Source organism: Coregonus clupeaformis, chromosome 26 (assembly GCF_020615455.1).
Source record: "Coregonus clupeaformis isolate EN_2021a chromosome 26, ASM2061545v1, whole genome shotgun sequence".
Lineage (NCBI taxonomy): Eukaryota > Metazoa > Chordata > Actinopteri > Salmoniformes > Salmonidae > Coregonus > Coregonus clupeaformis.
In genome coordinates, this window is record NC_059217.1 from 3,096,498 (window position 1) to 3,115,224 (window position 18,727).

The 18,727-nt window shown below is 42.4% G+C and overlaps 1 protein-coding gene across 1 annotated transcript; it reads right to left on the reverse strand.

Annotated features, from left to right (window-relative positions):
- Positions 1-2,919: 2,919 nt before the first annotated feature.
- On the reverse strand, positions 2,920-18,136 carry LOC121540510 (gelsolin-like). The gene is made up of 16 exons (XM_041849442.1): positions 18,024-18,136; positions 12,317-12,501; positions 11,763-11,917; positions 9,535-9,696; positions 9,025-9,174; positions 7,840-7,926; positions 7,473-7,694; positions 6,993-7,208; positions 6,321-6,454; positions 5,612-5,702; positions 5,181-5,351; positions 4,750-4,927; positions 4,379-4,494; positions 4,188-4,265; positions 3,324-3,384; positions 2,920-3,226 (listed from the first exon to the last, which is right to left on the reverse strand). Exons 2-16 carry the CDS (start codon positions 12,495-12,497, stop codon positions 3,066-3,068), a joined length of 2,163 nt encoding a protein of 720 aa, XP_041705376.1. The 5' UTR covers positions 12,498-12,501; positions 18,024-18,136; the 3' UTR covers positions 2,920-3,065.
- Between the last annotated feature and the right edge of the window lie 591 nt (positions 18,137-18,727).

Genomic DNA, 18,727 nt, shown 5'->3' on the forward strand with positions numbered 1-18,727 from the left:
TGGCCTCCCGAGTGGCGCAGTGCCACTAGAGATCCTGGTTCGAATCCAAGCTCTGTCGTAGCCGGCCGCGACCGGGAGACCCATGTGGCGGCGCACAATTGGCTCTGCGTCGTCCAGGGTAGGGGAGGGAATGGCCGGCAGGGATGTAGCTCAGTTGGTAGAGCATGCCATTTGCAATGCCAGGGTTGTGGGTTTGATTCCCACGGGGGGTATGAAAAATAAAAATAATGTATGCACTAACTGTAAGTCGCTCTGGATAAGAGCGTCTGCTAAATGACTAAAATGTAATGTAAATGTAAATGTAAGTACAGATCAGGGTTGGGTTATAAGAAAATATCCAAAACTTTGAACATCTCACGGAGCACCATTAAATCCATTATTAAAAAATGGAAAGAATATGGCACCAGAACAAACCTGCCAAGAGAGGGCCGCCCACCAAAACTCACAGACCAGGCAAGGAAGGCATTAATCAGAGAGGCAACAAAGAGACCAAAGATAACCCTGAAGGAGCTGCAAAGCTCCACAGCGGAGATTTGAGTATCTGTCCATAGGACCACAGAGCTGGGCTTTACGGAAGAGTGGCCAGAAAAAAAGCCATTGCTTAAAGAAAATAATAAGCAAACACGTTTGGTGTTCACCAAAAGGCATGTGGGAGACTCCCCAAACATATGGAAGAAGGTACTCTGTTCAGATGAGACTAAAATTGAGCTTTTTGGCCATCAAGGAAAACACTATGTCTGGCGCAAACCCAACACCTCTCATCACCCCGAGAACACCATCCCCACAGTGAAGCATGGTGGTGGCAGCATCATGCTGTGGGGATGTTTTTCATTGGCAGGGACAGGGAAACTGGTCAGAATTGAAGGAATGATGGATGGCGCTAAATACAGGGAAATTCTTGAGGGAAACCTGTTTCAGTCTTCCAGAGATTTGAGACTGGGATGGAGGTTCACCTTCCAGCAGGACAATGACCCTAAGCATACTGCTAAAGCAACACTTGAGTGGTTTAAGGGGAAACATTTAAATGTCTTGGAATGGCCTAGTCAAAGCCCAGACCTCAATCAAATTGAGAATCTGTGGTATGACTTAAAGATTGCTGTACACCAGCGGAACCCATCCAACTTGAAGAAGCTGGAGCAGTTTTGCCTTGAAGAATGGGCAGAAATCCTAGTGGCTAGATGTGCCAAGCTTATAGAGACATAGCCCAAGACACTTGCAGCTGTAATTGCTGCAAAAGGTGGCTCTACAAAGTATTGCATTTGGGGGGGTGAATCGTTTTTTTGTCTTATTTCTTGTTTGTTTCACAATAAAATATATTTTGAATCTTCAAAGTGGTAGGCATGTTGTGTAAATCAAATGATACAAACCCCCAACAAATCTATTTTAATTCCAGGTTGTAAGGCAACAAAATAGGAAAAATGCCAGGGGGTGAATACTTTCGCAAGCCACTGTAACATTGATCTAAAATTGACCCTAGAAATAGTACTGTTGGGAGATCTGGAGATTACTAATATACTAATACTCTTAGTAAAAGTATTTATCTTCAACTCGCAATCTGTGGATTCTATTCGATTAGATAGATTGAAATTGTATGTTAAACATGGGTCGTGGAAATACGAAGAGGGTGGTCAGCAGAGATAGGTGGGATGGGCTGAGGGTTGGGATGTGGAATTGGAGACAAGTGGGAGTAGAGTTGCTGGGCAGTCAAAGATAAAATGTAAAAAAAGAAAGTCAAAATAAAACATACTAAAAAAGTCAGTTTGAATGACACTGAGGGGCAGTGTTGTTACAGCTAATGCCTGTTTGCCTGAGGCTGATGCCGTGCAGGTGTTTGTACACATGCATATACACACACTCTCATTCAATTGCACACATGTGCACATACATGGACACACACACATGTAAATAGTGCCATACAGTGGGGGAAAAAAGTATTTAGTCAGCCACCAATTGTGCAAGTTCTCCCACTTAAAAAGATGAGAGAGGCCTGTAATTTTCATCAACTATGACAGACAAAATTAGATTTATTTTTCCAGAAAATCACATTGTAGGATTTTTTATGAATTTATTTGCAAATTATGGTGGAAAATAAGTATTTGGTCAATAACAAAAGTTTCTCAATACTTTGTTATATACCCTTTGTTGGCAATGACACAGGTCAAAAGTTTTCTGTAAGTCTTCACAAGGTTTTCACACACTGTTGCTGGTATTTTGGCCCATTCCTCCATGCAGATCTCCTCTAGAGCAATGATGTTTTGGGGCTGTCGCTGGGCAACACAGACTTTCAACTCCCTCCAAAGATTTTCTATGGGGTTGAGATCTGGAGACTGGCTAGGCCACTCCAGGACCTTGAAATGCTTCTTACGAAGCCACTCCTTCGTTGCCCGGGCGGTGTGTTTGGGATCATTGTCATGCTGAAAGACCCAGCCACGTTTAATCTTCAATGCCCTTGCTGATGGAAGGAGGTTTTCACTCAAAATCTCACGATACATGGCCCCATTCATTCTTTCCTTTACACGGATCAGTCGTCCTGGTCCTTTGCAGAAAAACAGCCCCAAAGCATGATGTTTCCACCCCCATGCTTCACAGTAGGTATGGTGTGGAAGAAATGAATCACTCTCAAATTCGTAGACAGAGCTATGGACGAAAGGATTGACCATCCATGATATCAAAATTATAATTTTAAACAATGTTTTGAGGCTATATTGTTTACAAACATTGGAGTAAAACAAGCTTATATTTGGGGTTCTGATGGGGTATGACACTTGAAATAAGCTCATGAGGTATTTAGAAGATATATTCTTCAAGAATCAATGGGTACATATCATTAATTTATAAGTCCAAAAATGTATGTAGCAACTGCTGATTGCCCCTTTAAGGCCACATTTACGCTTGAGATAAATACGTGTAGCTACCATATTTAGTTATCCCCTTTTAATTATTGCGTTTGAGCATTGGCACTTGTTTTATTGAGAAGCCACACGGTTATACATGATAATAGTAAAATAAAGACATAATACTCCTTGTCACTCATTGTTATGTCAAACATTTGCAAGTGACAGAGTTTAAAAGCGGGCACGGATACGCTCCAGGGGGTCTGTTTCCCACATCTTGGGGTCCCAGGCCTGGAACCAGCCAGTGAAGGTTGGCGGTTCCATTCCCTGCTTGATCGTGGTGATGGCAATGCCCCGGCGACCAGAGGGGTCCGAATCCACATAGTCTTTGGCTGAAAGACAGGAAGAAAGCTCTACATTAAGTCACATAGATTGACACTTGTATGTATGAACAATGGCCAATAAATCCAGATTATTAATCAATCATACCAATTTTTGATGATCCGGTACGCTCCACTTCATTGGCCTCGTTGCCTATCCAGAGGAAGATCTATTAAAATAATAAAAGAAGAGAGTGGATCATCAATAGAAATAGAATAACTAGACAGACATTCCCATTCAAGTCAATGCTCCGTGATGCGTGGACCGGCGGCCATATTAATTGTACTGTGCCAATGCCAGGAACAATGATTTTCACTTGATGACAGACAGGGGGTGCTGTTTTGAAGCAACCGCTCCTCCATCTTGGCATTCCCCCATCATTGTAAATACCTTTTCTTAAGCTATAGAAATGCATTTATTCATGTTTACATTAGTTTTTGCCACGTTTATTCTATTACAGACACATTAATGCATACTTTTAAATTATATTATGTGAACTAATATCTATATATTTATTAAAGTCCTTAAAGTAAATATTTTATATATATTTTTATCTTATGTTACTGTTCCCACTACAACAAAAACATACTTAAATACATGTAATTTTGTCCTTTAAATATTGAATTGAAATACTGTAGAATCCATTCATTCCTATGGATGAATTTTCTGCAGAGTGCCAATATGGCTGACCGGTGGCTTCAAAACCTCTCATTGGCCAATACATAGCACCAGCAATCCAGGGTTTATATACATCAGGAAGTATGTCATTCTATTTCTATGGGATCAATCCTACACCCTCAAAATATTATACAGGAAACAATAAAAGCAGGATGTGAAGAGGGATTGGAGGATTGGACCACTACCTCTAAAAACTCATGGCAGGACTTCAGTTGTATCAGAGCCACTGGGATCATGTGGATAATACTGTATAATGGTTTTATAATGGTCTTTCACATCATGCCAAGACCTTACCTGATCCCAAGTGTCCAGAATCATGACATCATCGGTTGCCAAATCTGACTGGTTGAAATCTCCAGGCACCTCTTCAGCCTGAGAGAGAGAGAGAGAGGTCAATACAAAGTATCCTTCGATGGCTCCAACCTTCACAACCAAATAGTCCATTCCTCCATCCCTTCACTAAGAGAAAGCCTTCCTCTACTCACTATGAGCCTGCCAGTCTTGTTAGAGCAGCCAAACAGGCGTGGTGGCTTGACCATCTTCTGCAGATTCTTGGAGGTCTGGTACTCCTTCTTCCCTCCCAGAGCAGACCAGAACCCAGCTGGGGAAGAGAGCAGAACAATACAATATGGTACATCAAAAACACTCATCATACCAGTATGGAGAAAAGTTTCATTCAATGCAAATGAAGAAACATTAGAAAAACACAATAATAAATTATAGTACATCATTTTGTAATGATTGTTCAAATGTAATATCTGCTAATAAAAGTGCTACAATAAAAGTATTTAAAAGAGAAAATCCTATCATCACGTTATGTTATGACAGTCACCAGGTGTAAAACTACAACACCCACCAGGCTCCTTGCCCTCTGACACCTCAGTGGCACGTCCTCCTCCCAGGAAAGAGGTGACGTACTGGGCTGCAGCCAGCTCCTCCTCAGAGGCCCCCACTCCCCTCCACAGGAACACAGTGTCAGGGGACTTCAGCACAAACACATCATTGGTGTTCAGGAACGCAGCAGAGGGCTCCACCTGAGGAGAGGATTGGAGAAGGGGGGGGGAGGTGATGTGGTACTTATATCCTACATTACTCCTGAGATACTGTAGATCTTGTATTCCTTATGTAAATTTACAACTTCTGCCCTCATTTATGTGATCATGATCAGTCATTAAAACAGTGGTTAGTACTGTACTTTGTGTATGTTGTGTGATCACTTAAACCTACGTAGGCATACAGTGGGTGTGCACTGTATGTATATATGTGTATGTTGTGTGACTGACTGACCTCGACAGCCCGTGTGGCCTTGGTGGAGCTCTGGCGGATGTGGAATAGGCGTGTGGAGCCCACCTTGCTCTGGCCCCCCTTACGGGATGTTCCGCCCAGGTGGATCACCATGGGTTTCCCCTTGAACAGACTCATCAGGTGGGCCGGTTCCTTGCCCTGAGTCACACGCACCTGGAGGAGAGAGGAGAAGAGGAGACACTTCAACACATCCATTATAGCACAGGCTTTCACAGCCAGGTTGTTATTGTAAAATAGATTTTGTTCTCAATGACTTACCTGGCTAAGGTTAAATAAATAAATCACACTTCCAAAAAACAAAGACAAGAGGACACTTCTCTGAGTGTTTGAAAGACATGTGAGTTGTGTTTAAATCAGATTTATCTGAATAGGGTACAATTGTTGTTGGATTGTCTTTGTACAGTAAGTGTTACCTGGACAGGTGAGCCTCCCATGGAGTCGTCCAGCCTGACCGTCAGGAAGGCAGAAGCAGCCAGCTCATCCTGAGTACACTTCTGCCCCTGCCTGAAGACATCAATCAATCAATATATAAATCAATCAATCACTGTTATGGGTATGGGATAACATAGACTTAATGTGCTCCTGTAGAGTTACACTGAGTATACAAAACATTAAGAACACCTGCTCTTTCCATTACATAACTGACCAGGTGAAAGCTATGATCCCTTATTGATGTCACTTTAATCAGTGTAGATGAAGGGGAGGAGACAGGTTAAAGAAGACATGGATTGTGTATATGTGCCATTGATTTAAGATTTAAGTGCCTTTGAACTGGGTATGGTAGTAGGTGCCAGGTGCACCGGTTTGTGTCAAGAACTGCAATGCTGCTGGGTTTTTCACGCTCAACAGTTTCCCCTGTGCATCAAGAATGGTCCACCACCCAAAGGACATCCAGCCAACTTGACACAACTTAGGGAAGCATTGGAGTCAACATGGGCCAGCATCCCTGTGGAACGCTTTTGACACCTTGTAGAGTCCATGCCCCGACGAATTGAGGCTGTTCTGAGGGCAAAAGGGCTCAACTCAGTATTAGGAAGGTGTTCTCCATGTTTGGTATACTCAGTGTATAGCTCCAGTCTGATGATGGCTGTCTCTTGTGGCGACAAGGTGAACAACACTCACCAGGTGTAGATGATATGCTGCTCCCTGCTTCCCAGGCGGTAGCTGTACAGGACCAGGTAGCAGTCACCTCCATAGAACTGGCCATAGCTGGAAGGGTCAACTGGCACCTGGTCACCACCCTCCACACGCCACACCTGAGGAGGAAAAGCATCACCTTTAGTTACCAAGGTGTAACTCTCAGTGTGTGGTACATGAAAAACAAGTCCCACATGGGCTGGGTGATCTAGTGGTTAGGACCGCAGCCTCCAGCACACATGGGCTGGGTGATCTAGTGGTTAGGACCGCAGCCTCCAGCACACATGGGCTGGGTGATCTAGTGGTTAGGACCGCAGCCTCCAGCACACATGGGCTGGGTGATCTAGTGGTTAGGACCGCAGCCTCCAGCACACATGCACAAGTTTGCCTACTTCCTTGTAACACATTCTCCCTCTGTCTGTTATTCTCTATATGGCTCATTGGAGAAGAAGGTCTGAGGGGAATGGACCTTGGCTGTTCTCCTCCAATACGGTTCAGAAGTAGGAGAGGAGATAGGATGAAAGGATTTGTGGAAAGACAATTTGAGATAGTCTGTTCACTCCTTTAAACAAAACAAGAAAACTATTCTCACACCACCAGGAGTAGTAGAATTAGATCATCATACTGTATCTCATCACTAGATTCTTTCCGCAGTACCTGAACCTTCCCGGATCCGTCATCCACCATGCCGTGCTGGGCTGCCATGGTCTTGTTGGTGTGTAGGGCGGAGGAGTCGAAGGGGACCTGCGCCACCCTGGCAATACGTCCCACACTGTAGGCCTGGCCTGGGCCCGTGGTCTGGTCCTTGTCCTTCCAGTTACAGAAGAACTGCTTAAACAGGGTAGTCTCTCCTCCACATGGCAACACCTGGACCTGTACAGGACAGAAGAAGACACCAAAGGACTTAAATCATTTAACCCACATATCTGTACAGGTACATGATAGCAGTAGATCCAAAGGACTTGGTCAATACACAGAGCTGAGTGGGTGGTGATGGGATGTGGAAAGGTTGTTGTTGTAGTGTATGACTTTTGCACAATTCAGCAGCAGTAGGGTAGAAAGGTTGCTGTCATGGTGCATAACTTTGCCATACGTATGCACGGCAGCAGTATGAAGACATGTTTGCTGTAACGTTACCTGGGTGTGCTTGGGGTAATTCTTCTCCTTGATGAACTGTTCTGCAGCATTCATGGCAGACTTGCGCTCAGCTGTGGTGGCACTAGGTCCTTTCCAAACAAAGATCTTGCTGTCTCCTCCATTGTCCAGAATATAACACTCGCTGGGGGAGAGCATCTCTTGTTTGAAGGGGCTGGTCTGGGCCACCACTGACACCTTCATGGAGCCTGCCGCATCAGAGATCTACAACCCAATACAATACATCTTTATTCATCCACATTTTACAGAGACAACTGAAATGGACCATTGTGTTGTCACAGTACACAGCGCCACCACAAAACATGCACACACGACAGACTGGGAGCAGCACAGGGCTGCAAGTCTTTACCATGTAGAGAGCTCCCTTCTTGTTGGATCTATCAACAGTCTCGTCATCAGGGCTTCCTGCAGGGATGTTGGGTTTGGGCCCCAGAGCCTAAACATAAACACAAACACATCAATTGTTAATACCGTGAATAAGGAGATATAAGTTATAGCCAAGTTTATCAGCTCTGCCTAAGATGTCCCATTGCACTCATCTAAGGTTCCACAATTGCATAAAAACCGTTGTATAGAGTTTGTGACCACCGTGCAAGACCAGGAACAACCCCTTACCCTTTAAATGCATTAGATGAGACAAAATAGAGGACAGCTAAAATGATTCAAGGTCACACTGCAATGTCTTAGTGTGCTAAAAGGGCATAATAATGCCAGATGCCAGTAACCCCCACTCCCATATTCCCTTCTTGTTTTACAGGGACAGGAAGTGCTGGTGAAGGTGACTCACATCGATGACATCCTGTCTGTGAATCCCAAACCATCCCCTCGCTCCTACCAACTCGCTCGGAGGGCCCTCCGTCGTCACGTGTTGCTGACGAAACTCATAGTGTGACCTCCAGAGAGTGGTGATGGGTTCAATAAACCCATCACCTTCGGGACACACTCCTCACTTGAATGATGCAATTCATGTTCCACTTTTAAACAATAAAACAAGCATGAAATTCAAATTAACGAATCCCCCCTGTTGTTTTACAAGATATAAACCTCAGTAACAGTTAAACATTTAGTTTGGGAGGTATTTCATCTGTTACATGTATCAGGTCTCGAAATCAGACATTAACAAATGCACACGACATATAATTAGGAATGACTCTCCATTATTTTATGAAATTGCGCAGACTCCAAACATATCGCAGTGCGTGTCGGGATAGCACTTCGCTCTGAAGCCTGCAGCCTTGCTGGCTCGGTTGAAGTGACTATCTGAAGGTCTAATTGGCCCCTACACCCTCGATCATCTTCACTCCCTCAGCTTTGGGACACTTATGCAAATGGCGGAGGCGCGCATGAACGCGCAGAGGGTCGAGGGGTGAGGGGAAGGGGAAGGGGTGAGGGGAAGGGGAAGGGGAAGGGAAAGGGGGTGATTTGGGATTCAGCCAGAGGCTCTCCTCCCTCCTCGATCGTGTGTGTGTGTGTGTGTCTGTCTGGATAAGAGAGTCTGTTAAATGACTAAAATGTAAAAATGCAAGTGTCTCACTTCGATGATAGCCTCTGGCTCTCCTCCCTCCTCAACAATTTGCAGCTTGGCACGGCCATTCCTCTCGTTGTCACGGACATCGATGGCCACCTCGGATGCCTTCAGACGCTCAAAGCGGTTGCTCTCACTGCCACACCACTGGAAGATATCCTGAGAATAGAAACAAAAGTTGTCTTAATGGCCGTGACTCAGACTTAGGGTAAGGGAGAAGAGTCTTGCCTCTGGATATAACTACTTATGCATGCTCATGTATGCTCCACAAAATAACATCTGGGGTATTTTACTGCCCTCTCCTTCTTTGGAGCCGCCATCCCTCCCATCCCTCCCATCTCTCCCATTACACATAAGCAAACATTGTGTGTGTGGGATCATTGTTCTTCGGCCTATGTGACAATCCCCCTATGTTGCATCAGCTAAGTTCAATGCATGTGGGTCTGGTTGAGGAGGCTTATCTCCTTAACTTCTCATTTCATCGTTGAGCTAAGTCACTGATACCCTATCCCAGCTCACTTTTCCCAGGTCGATGATGAAGCAGTCCCCACTGTTAAAGCTGGACCAGGACATGTCCACCTCCGTGGCTCTGATGACCCTGCGGCCCTTGACGTGCAGCAGACGCTTGACGTTCATGTCGTTGGTCACCACGTGCTGGAAGCCAGAGGCCACTCCACCTTGCTGAGGGACAGAGAATGGAAATAATGTGTCAGGTTAACGAAGCTAACAATAATACATAGTTTATGCACAGTTTTTAAGAAGTTTGTATATACTGTACACTGAGAACAGCCTCAATTAGTCGTGGCATGGACTCTACATGGTGTCGAAAGCGTTCCACAGTGATGCTGGCACATGTTGACTCCAATGCTTCCCACAATTGTGTGAAGTTGGCTGGATGTCCTTTGGGTGGTGGACCATTCTTGATACACACGGGAAACTGTTGAGCGTGAAAAACCCAGCAGCGTAACAGTTCTTGACACAAACCGGTGCCCCTGGCACCTACTACCATACCCCATTCAAAGGCACTTAAATCTTTTGTCTTGCCCATTCACCCTATGAATGGCGCACATACACAATCCATGTCTCAATTGTCTCAAGGCTTAAAAATCCTTCTTTAACTTGTCTCCTCCCCTTCATCTACACTGATTGGAGTGGATTTCACAAGTTACATCAATAAGAGATCATTGCTTTCACCTGGATTCACCTGGCCAGTCTATCTATGTCATGGAAATGTTTTGCTTGTCAGCGATCACGTTTTCAAGATATACAGTGCCTTGCAAAAGTATTCACCCCCCTTGGCGTTTTTCCTATTTTGTTGCATTACAACCTGTAATTTCAATTGATTTTTATTTGTATTTCATTTAATGGACATACACAAAATAGTCCAAATTGGTGAAGTGAAATGAAAAAATAACTTGTTTCAAAAATTCTAAAAAATAAATAACTGAAAAGGGGTGCGTGCGAATGCATTCACCCCCTTTGCTATGAAGCCCCTAAATAAGATCTGGTGAAACCAATTACAGATCAGGGTTGGGTTATAAAAAAATATCAGAAACTTTGAACATCCCACCATTAAATCCATTATTTAAAAAATTGAAAGAATATGGCACCACAACAAACCTGCCTAGAGAGGGCCGCCCACCAAAACTCACGTACCAGGTGAATACTTTCGCAAGCCACTGTATAACTTTCAAAATACAGAAATCATCCCCGTATGATCCATTTTGCATCAATGATGCTTCGTTTTGAATCATATGATGCAAAATGCATCATACAGGGATGATTTCTGTGTTTTGAAAGTTGCATATCTTGAAAACTTGATTGCTGAGAAGCAAAACAATTTGGGACTATGTCAACAATTAACTAATGAAACAAATACCAAAAGGTAGTTTTGGGGTGGAATTGTCCTTGTGTTTTGTATACTCAGTGTACATTACATATGTTACAAACTCCAACTTCAAAGTTCATTGTGAGTAACTTTGTCCAGAGTAGTAAGTAAACATTTACTTCCAAGGCTTCCTTCCTCTGCTTTCCAATCCAGAAGCCAATATAAAATCTTGCCAGACATGCAGCCATTTGGCTTTCTGGAATAAGACCCAGATGTGTCTTCCATTTCAAACTCTCCATGGCAACCTTCTATGGAAAACTTTAACCACTGTAGAAGCTAAAGCTTAAAGATACAGTCCTTTAAATAGCACAGTTAGCTTTTTGGCAACATGTGTCGTGACTCATTAGTATTTCAACACTTTAATGGGGGTGTTGCTGTTGGGGTGGTCCTCACTAGAATATTGATTACTACACATTTGACCACCCTTTAGTAGGACCCTGGTAATCAATAGGTCTGAACTTCAGTCTCATTAGTCACCAAGTTCAAATTGGAATCTACTTGGTTATCAATAGTTGGTTATCAATACTTAACCTAATAATGCAACACCCACACACATTCTGTACCTTCACTTCAATGCATTTGGTTTCAATGTCATTGACCTCCACAGATAAGTATAGTAGTGGGCTGTATAATAACAGAGTAAGCTTCTAAGTGCTGGAAAGGAAAACAGAGGCTATACTGGGTTTGTCATGAGAGATATAGCAAGACCTTCAGTCATTTCTTAAATGATGTACAGTACTATATCTTTATTTAACCATGAAAGACCCTTGAAGTTAAACACCTCTATTATGTTGGCGACCTGATCTACACTGATATGCCCAACTGCTTCTCTGAGATACAGTTTTCAGTAATACCTCACCTTGTACTTGATGCCAGACTTGAAGTAACCCAGGAAGGTGAGAGACTCATTGTTCTGGACCTCTCTGAATTGGACCGGGCCTCCGCCCAGGAAATCATCCAGTTGGGTGCTAAAGATGGCCGCCGCACCATTCTCATCCTGAGAACTCTCACTTCCTGTGGTGTCAGCCAATAGAGACAGAGATTAGGGGAATTGAGGAAGAAGACCAATGGGAAAGGCCATAGAACATTCAGAACAATGTAGGGTGAAGTTCCCCCTTAGGCGGTGTTCTTGGGTCAGTTTAGCATTTTTCCTACTAATGATTAAGGTTAGGATTGCTGAACCTAGATGTGTACCTAGGGGAATCTTCACCCTGGAGCATACAAAACATACAAGGGAGGAACCATTCAGTCAATTTATGAAATAGATATGACAGGTGAACTGGCATGTATCTTTTGATAATGCTAATCATTTATATGGGCATGTCCTGCATGTATAGGATAGCGGTTAAAGGCTCAGCCCGAGAGACCCTGGTGGTAGGCTATATCAGTGGGGTAACCAGCTCTATCGCTCACCCAGCCACATGTGGATGTAGTATGAGGGGGCGGCGGTGGTGTAGAGCAGAACGTAGCAGTCTCCAGTGAAGAAGTTCCCATAGAGCTGTTTAGGAACCGGCTTCAGATCCATCTTCTCCACACGCCATACCTGAAGACCAGGCCCCTTTCCTGCAGTCTGGAACTCCTTATGGCACACCATGGTTCTGGAAGGGAGGAGGAGGAGCAGGAGGAAGAGGAGGGGTGATTAGGAGCACAAGGAGGAGGAGGTGGTGGAGAGTTAAGGTGTTGAGTCATACACAAGATTACTATCATTATCACTGACAAACACAAAAAATCTCAGAATCACAGTAAAGTCAAAAAGATATGATGAAAACGTATGGCTCATCATCACCAGTTAACGAGACCTTGGAGAGCATCTGTAGTGGGAAAGGCTAACATATGGTGCTAATAATGGAAACCTGTAGGTAGTACACTCAAAAGAATGCTGGGTTAAAAGCAAACCAATTTGGGTAAATATTGGACAGAACACTTAGTTGGGTTGTTGGGTTATTGATGCTGGGTTATTGAGCTATGACCCACCGGGTCATATCATTCTGGTTCATGTTCCGTTGTATTGTCATCACTAATAAGGTTGAGCACTGACACTTTTGTGGCTTTTATGAGGCTTATACAAGAGTGTGAGTTCCTCAAGTGCCTATGCATATCCCAATGTTGGGAGAGTTACCACTTTGTAATAATATTTAAATAATAATGTTAGAAAATTGATATTCACATATGTAATGTGCAAAACATATTGAAGAACATTAAACATTTGCAGTGCACAAACTTAACATGATGAACAGGAACAACATTTACTCTCACGGGTGGCCAAAAATGACTATCTGAAAGCCAAGTCAGTACTAAGCTACGCCTCCAGTTTTCAAAGAAAACCACCCAACTAAGTGACCCAACTGGCTGGGTCAAAATAACCCTACGTGTGTTCTGTCCACTATTTACCCAGCGCTGGGTTGTTTTTAACCCAGCATTTTTTAGAGTGTAGATGTACCAAAGTCCTAGGTTTCATAATACACCACTACTTTAGTGTTGTGTAAGAGGATAATTACTGTATGTCAAATAGGTTAGTTCATGTTTGACTGAATCCTTAGAGGCACTTATTACACAACACTAGTCAAAGCTCCAGGTAATATTTTCTCCAGGTAAACAGAGGTCATTATTGTCTCACTAAAGAGCAGGCCATATCAGATGACTATTGACTTTAAACAGTATGTTTACGTAAGACAGGTGTGTGTTGTGTTGAATGGCCCAATATTATGGCAGCAGATCTCACTGTCTGTTTGCGGATTTTCTGTAAACCGACAAATCCAAACCAGTCTAATATGAATATATGGCATTAGAGGCATAATCCAGATTTTACTTAAGCAGGAAAATAAAAGTTAGATGTGTGATATATCAGAAATTGTGTAATATAATTACTGTCAACCTAAAATATTGTCATATAATTATAAATACAGTTTATGCGGGTTTTGTACAAATGTTCTGTATAAATAGCCTCTAAAAAAGTATGCAAACAGACCATAAATGTCTAAATGATTTGTTTTCTTGGTAAACTGTGAGTGCTATTGTATGATACAATATCAGTACTTGTTGATTTTACAACTTGTCTAAGTCTGATCATCAACTGATTTCAGCCATTGTATGGCTATGGATTGACTGCATTGTTTGAATGGAATGTTGGCATATTGGCAGTTAATTTGAAACATTAATGGAATCATTCCTCTTAAACTGTCTGGATAGCTTGTTAACAAACATACAGTGCAGATAATTCATTATTTTACACAATATCTTATCACAGCACTAGGAAACAATGGTTGACCAATTGCCTGACCAAAATGGCAGACCTTTTAGACCATCATAAGAAGGTTCATGCCCATTCTGGTATTTTATTCCTAATTCTAGGGCTGCTGCCCACTCCACTGCCTATGTAGTTGCTTCTCATTTCTCCATTGCCGCTTTGATCGGTGATGAATTCGCTGACCAAAATGTCTGCTCCTGAGTGGCGCAGTGGTCTAAGGCACTGCATCGCAGTGCTAACTGTGCCACTAGAGATCCTGGTTCGAATCCAGGCTTTGTCGTGACCGGGAGACTCATGGGCGGCGCACAATTTGTCCAGGGTAGGGGAGGGAATGGCCGGCAGGGATTAGCTCAGTTGATAGAGCATGGTGTTTGCAACGCCAGGGTTGTGGGTTCGATTCCCACGGGGGGCCAGTATAAAAAAATAATGTATTCACTAACTGTAAGTCGCTCTGGATAAGAGCGTCTGCAAAATGACTAAAATGTAAATGTAATGAACACCTTTGTCTGATGTAGCCTACACACAAAGGAGATGGTCAACATGTTCAAACTATTGCATTCCATGCCTCAGTAGGCTTATAAGCATGATTTCATGTTAATTTTTCAGGAGAGGAGTTAGGCTACATGCAGCTATTTACATGTTGTCCACAAAAGACATGATCAACATGTTCGTACATGCTCGCAGATAGTTTTTTGCCCCAATGCAAAACTCAAGTGGGGTGTTACAAACAGCTATCTAGGCAGCATGTCAAACACAAGCAAGACACAGACACACAGTCTAATTAGCGATTTAATGTTATTTTTTTTCATCATCATTGCAAACATTGGCTAAGCAGGAAGGAGACAGGCAGTCAAAGTAGTAGTGTTATTTTTCAGCAACTCTGGCTAGTGACTATGATATGGCAGCAACTACAAAGATAAGTCTACATCCTCACACAAAACAAAGATTGTTTTTACTCCAATGCAATGTGTAAGGACTGCATCCTGCTTGTGTAACTGCAATATCCCTTACAACAGACAGAGAAGGTTGTAGCCTTCACAATGGCCTTGAATGTTTGTTCAAAGTTTTTATTTCAGCTGTCCAGAAATATGAGGCAGTGACATAGGTTACTTCATCATAGGCTACTTCATTTTGTTGGAAACATTCTTTAGTCTTTCTTTACTATGGATGTCATCTATATAATTAAAACAAAATGTCATGCTTTTAATGTTGTGTGTGAAACCTTTTAGAATGTTTTGTTAGTCAAACAACCCCTCTGTATCACTGAGAGACAGTATATCTCTCATACCTCATGTTTTTGTATCAAAATCAGACTTACATGGAACCTGATACTTTACCATTACTCAATGTTGATCTAGGGTGGTGGTGGTGCAAAGAAGCGAGTGAGTCACATGAGCCTGACTGACTCATGGGAGAACTTAGAAGGGTATCCCTCCCCTTTCTCTCTCTATTTCTCTCTCTTGTGTTCTCTCTCTCTCTCTCTCTCTCTCTCTCTCTCTCTCTCTCTCTCTCTCTCTCTCTCTCTCTCTCTCTCTCTCTCTCTCTCTCTCTCAAACTGACTGTTAGGATGACTTATCCATTTCTCAACATTTCAGCACCTGAAAATGTATTGTAGTTCATTTTCACCATACACGCATACCTGACATTATTTCATACCAATCTTGTCATTTCATGTATATAAAGACATGTGATAATAGACATTTCTAGTTATCAAGATATTTATATGTTTATGTTTATTTATCTGAGCAAATACAGTGTTTTGATTTACAGTGTTTTGATTGAAGTGTCTCATGAGATTGGATTGGAATAAGAAGGGACATTTTCCCCAAGACGGGAATCTGTAAACATATGCCCATGTGGCCCAGGTGGTCCTCTAACCAATTACTCCCCCAGTATTCCCCTAGCAGCTCAATTCCTATGTGGTTCTACTGGATGTATTCTGGGCTAATTCACAACACTTAACCACCTCAGAGGACAAACACAAAAAACTGTAGGATGACAGACCACAAAATTACACATACACTACATGACCAAAGTATGTGGACACCTGCTCGTCGAACATCTCATTCCAAAATTATGTGGATTAATATGAAGTTGGTCCCCCCTTTGCTGCTAAAACAGCCTCCACTCTTCTGGGAAGGCTTTTCACTAGATGTTGGAAAATTGCTGAGGGGACTTGCTTCCATTCAGCCACAAGAGCATTAGTGAGGTCAAGCACTGATGTTGGGCGATTAGGCCTGGCTCGCAGTCGGCGTTCCAATTCATCCCAAAGGTGTTTGATGTGGTTGAGGTCAGGGCTCTGTGCAGGCCAGTCAAGATCTTCCACACCGATCTCGAAAAATCAGTTCTGTATGGACCTCGCTTTGTGCATGGGGGCATTGTCATGCTGAAACAGGAAAGGGCCTTCTCCAAACTGTTGCCACAAAGTTTGAAGAACAGAATCGTCTAGAATGTCATTGTATGCTGTAGCATTAAGATTTCCCTTCACTGGAACTAAGGGGCCTAGCCCAAGTAATGAAAACAGCCCCAGACCATTATTCCTCCTCCACCAAACTTTACAGTTGGCACTATGCATTGGGGCAGGTAGCATTCTCCTGGCATCCACCAAACCCAGATTTGTCCATCGGACTGCCAGATGGTGAAGCGTGATTCATCACTCCAGAGAACGCTTTTCCACTGCTCCAGAGTATAATGGCGGCGAGCTTTACACCACTCCAGCCGACGCTTGACATTGTGCATGGTGATCTTACACTTGTGTGCGGCTGCTCGGCCATGGAAACCCATTTCATGAAGCTCCCGATGAACAGTTCTTGTGCTGACGTTGTTTCCAGAGGCAATTTGGAACTCAATAGTGAGTGTTGCAACCAAGGACAGATGATTTTTCAGCACTCTGTGGTCCCGTTTTGTGAGTTTATGTGGCCTACTACTTTGCGGCTGAGCCGTTGAAGGTGTGTCCACATACATTTGTATATATAGTGTATAATTTATATGATATCTGTGTGACAGGCCCTCCCAAAAACCACACCCAACCCAACCTGCAAGTAACAACACGTCGTAAACAATAGCCGGGTGACCAAAAATAACTATCTGAGAACCACACCCCTAATAGGCCACGTCTTCTGAAAATAACCTGATTACCCAAACATGGGTTAATTTAATCATCAGTTGGATTTTTATTCACATTCATGCTGGGTTGACCCAGCACCTGGGTCTTTTTTTATGTAATCCATAGATTTTCTTTCAGAGAGTAAATGTAATTCCTGTTCATCAAGTTAAGTTTGTACACTACAAATTTCAATTTTCTTTCAATAGTTTTGCATATTACATATTTGAATATACATTTAATGGAAAGATAAACAACATGCTCGAATCTAAGAAAATGTGACCCAACTGGCTGGGTCAAAATAATGCAACGTGTGTTATGTCCACTACTTACTCAGCGCTGAGTTGTTTTTAACCCAGCATTTTATTTTTGCGTATAAACATTTATGTGAACAAACAGTTGTTTCATGTGAACAAGCAGTTATTTTTTTATTTCCCTAGGACATTGTACACATGTTGTAGGAATTAACCTATTGACATCTATTCAAAAGAATAGCCAATACATCTAGCCTACCTCAGATGAGTTTGCAAGGCAACTGCGATAAGATAAAGAATAGACCAGCAGCAAAGTTTCTTTAATACCAAAGATTCTGCTGCTAAACAAACAAATAACTTTTCCCTTATACAGAAAGTCAAGGATTATCTCTGATATAATTTAATATAAATGAGTGCAGCCTATTTACTTTCTCTTTATTTTACAAATCTATCTGTATTCGATTTGTAAGATAATTGCTGATTATACAACTTCTGTATAATTATTTATTTTTTTACCTGATAGTAGAAGACTTTTGAAGATGAACTCAGCTGCAAAGTATGTGGATGTTGTGTAGTTTTCCAGATTCTGCAAAGATTGAATGTGAGTGAGACTATTATATAGCTGGAAAGAATGCTCAGAAAGAAGAGGCGTCTCCCGCCCTGCCCCAACCCAACCTGCAAGTAACAACACATAGTAAACTATTGCCTACCACTATAGGCCTACATTGAGTAGGTAGGACAGTGCCTTTAGAAAGTTTACACCCCCTTGAACCTTTTTTCACATTTTGTTGCTTTACAAAGTGGAATTGAAATAGATTTAATTGGATTTTTTTGTCATTGATCTACACAAAATACATAAATACAAAGTTATTATTATTACAAATTAATACAAATTAAATAACTAAAGTATAGTTGTTGCATAAGTTTTCACCCTCTTTGTTTAGGCAAGCTGAAATTTGTTCAGAAGTCAAATTTGGCTGAACAAATCACATAAGTTATATGGACTAACTGTGAAATATTAGGGGTTGACATGATTTTTGAATGACTACATCTTCCTCTGTCCCCCATACATACAACATCTGTAAGGTCCCTCAGTCAAGTATTGAATTTCACAGATTCAACTACAAAGACTAGGGAGCTTTTCGAAAGCCTCATTAAGAAGGGCAGTGATTGGTAGATGGGTAACAATAACACATCAGACATGGAATATATCTTTAAGC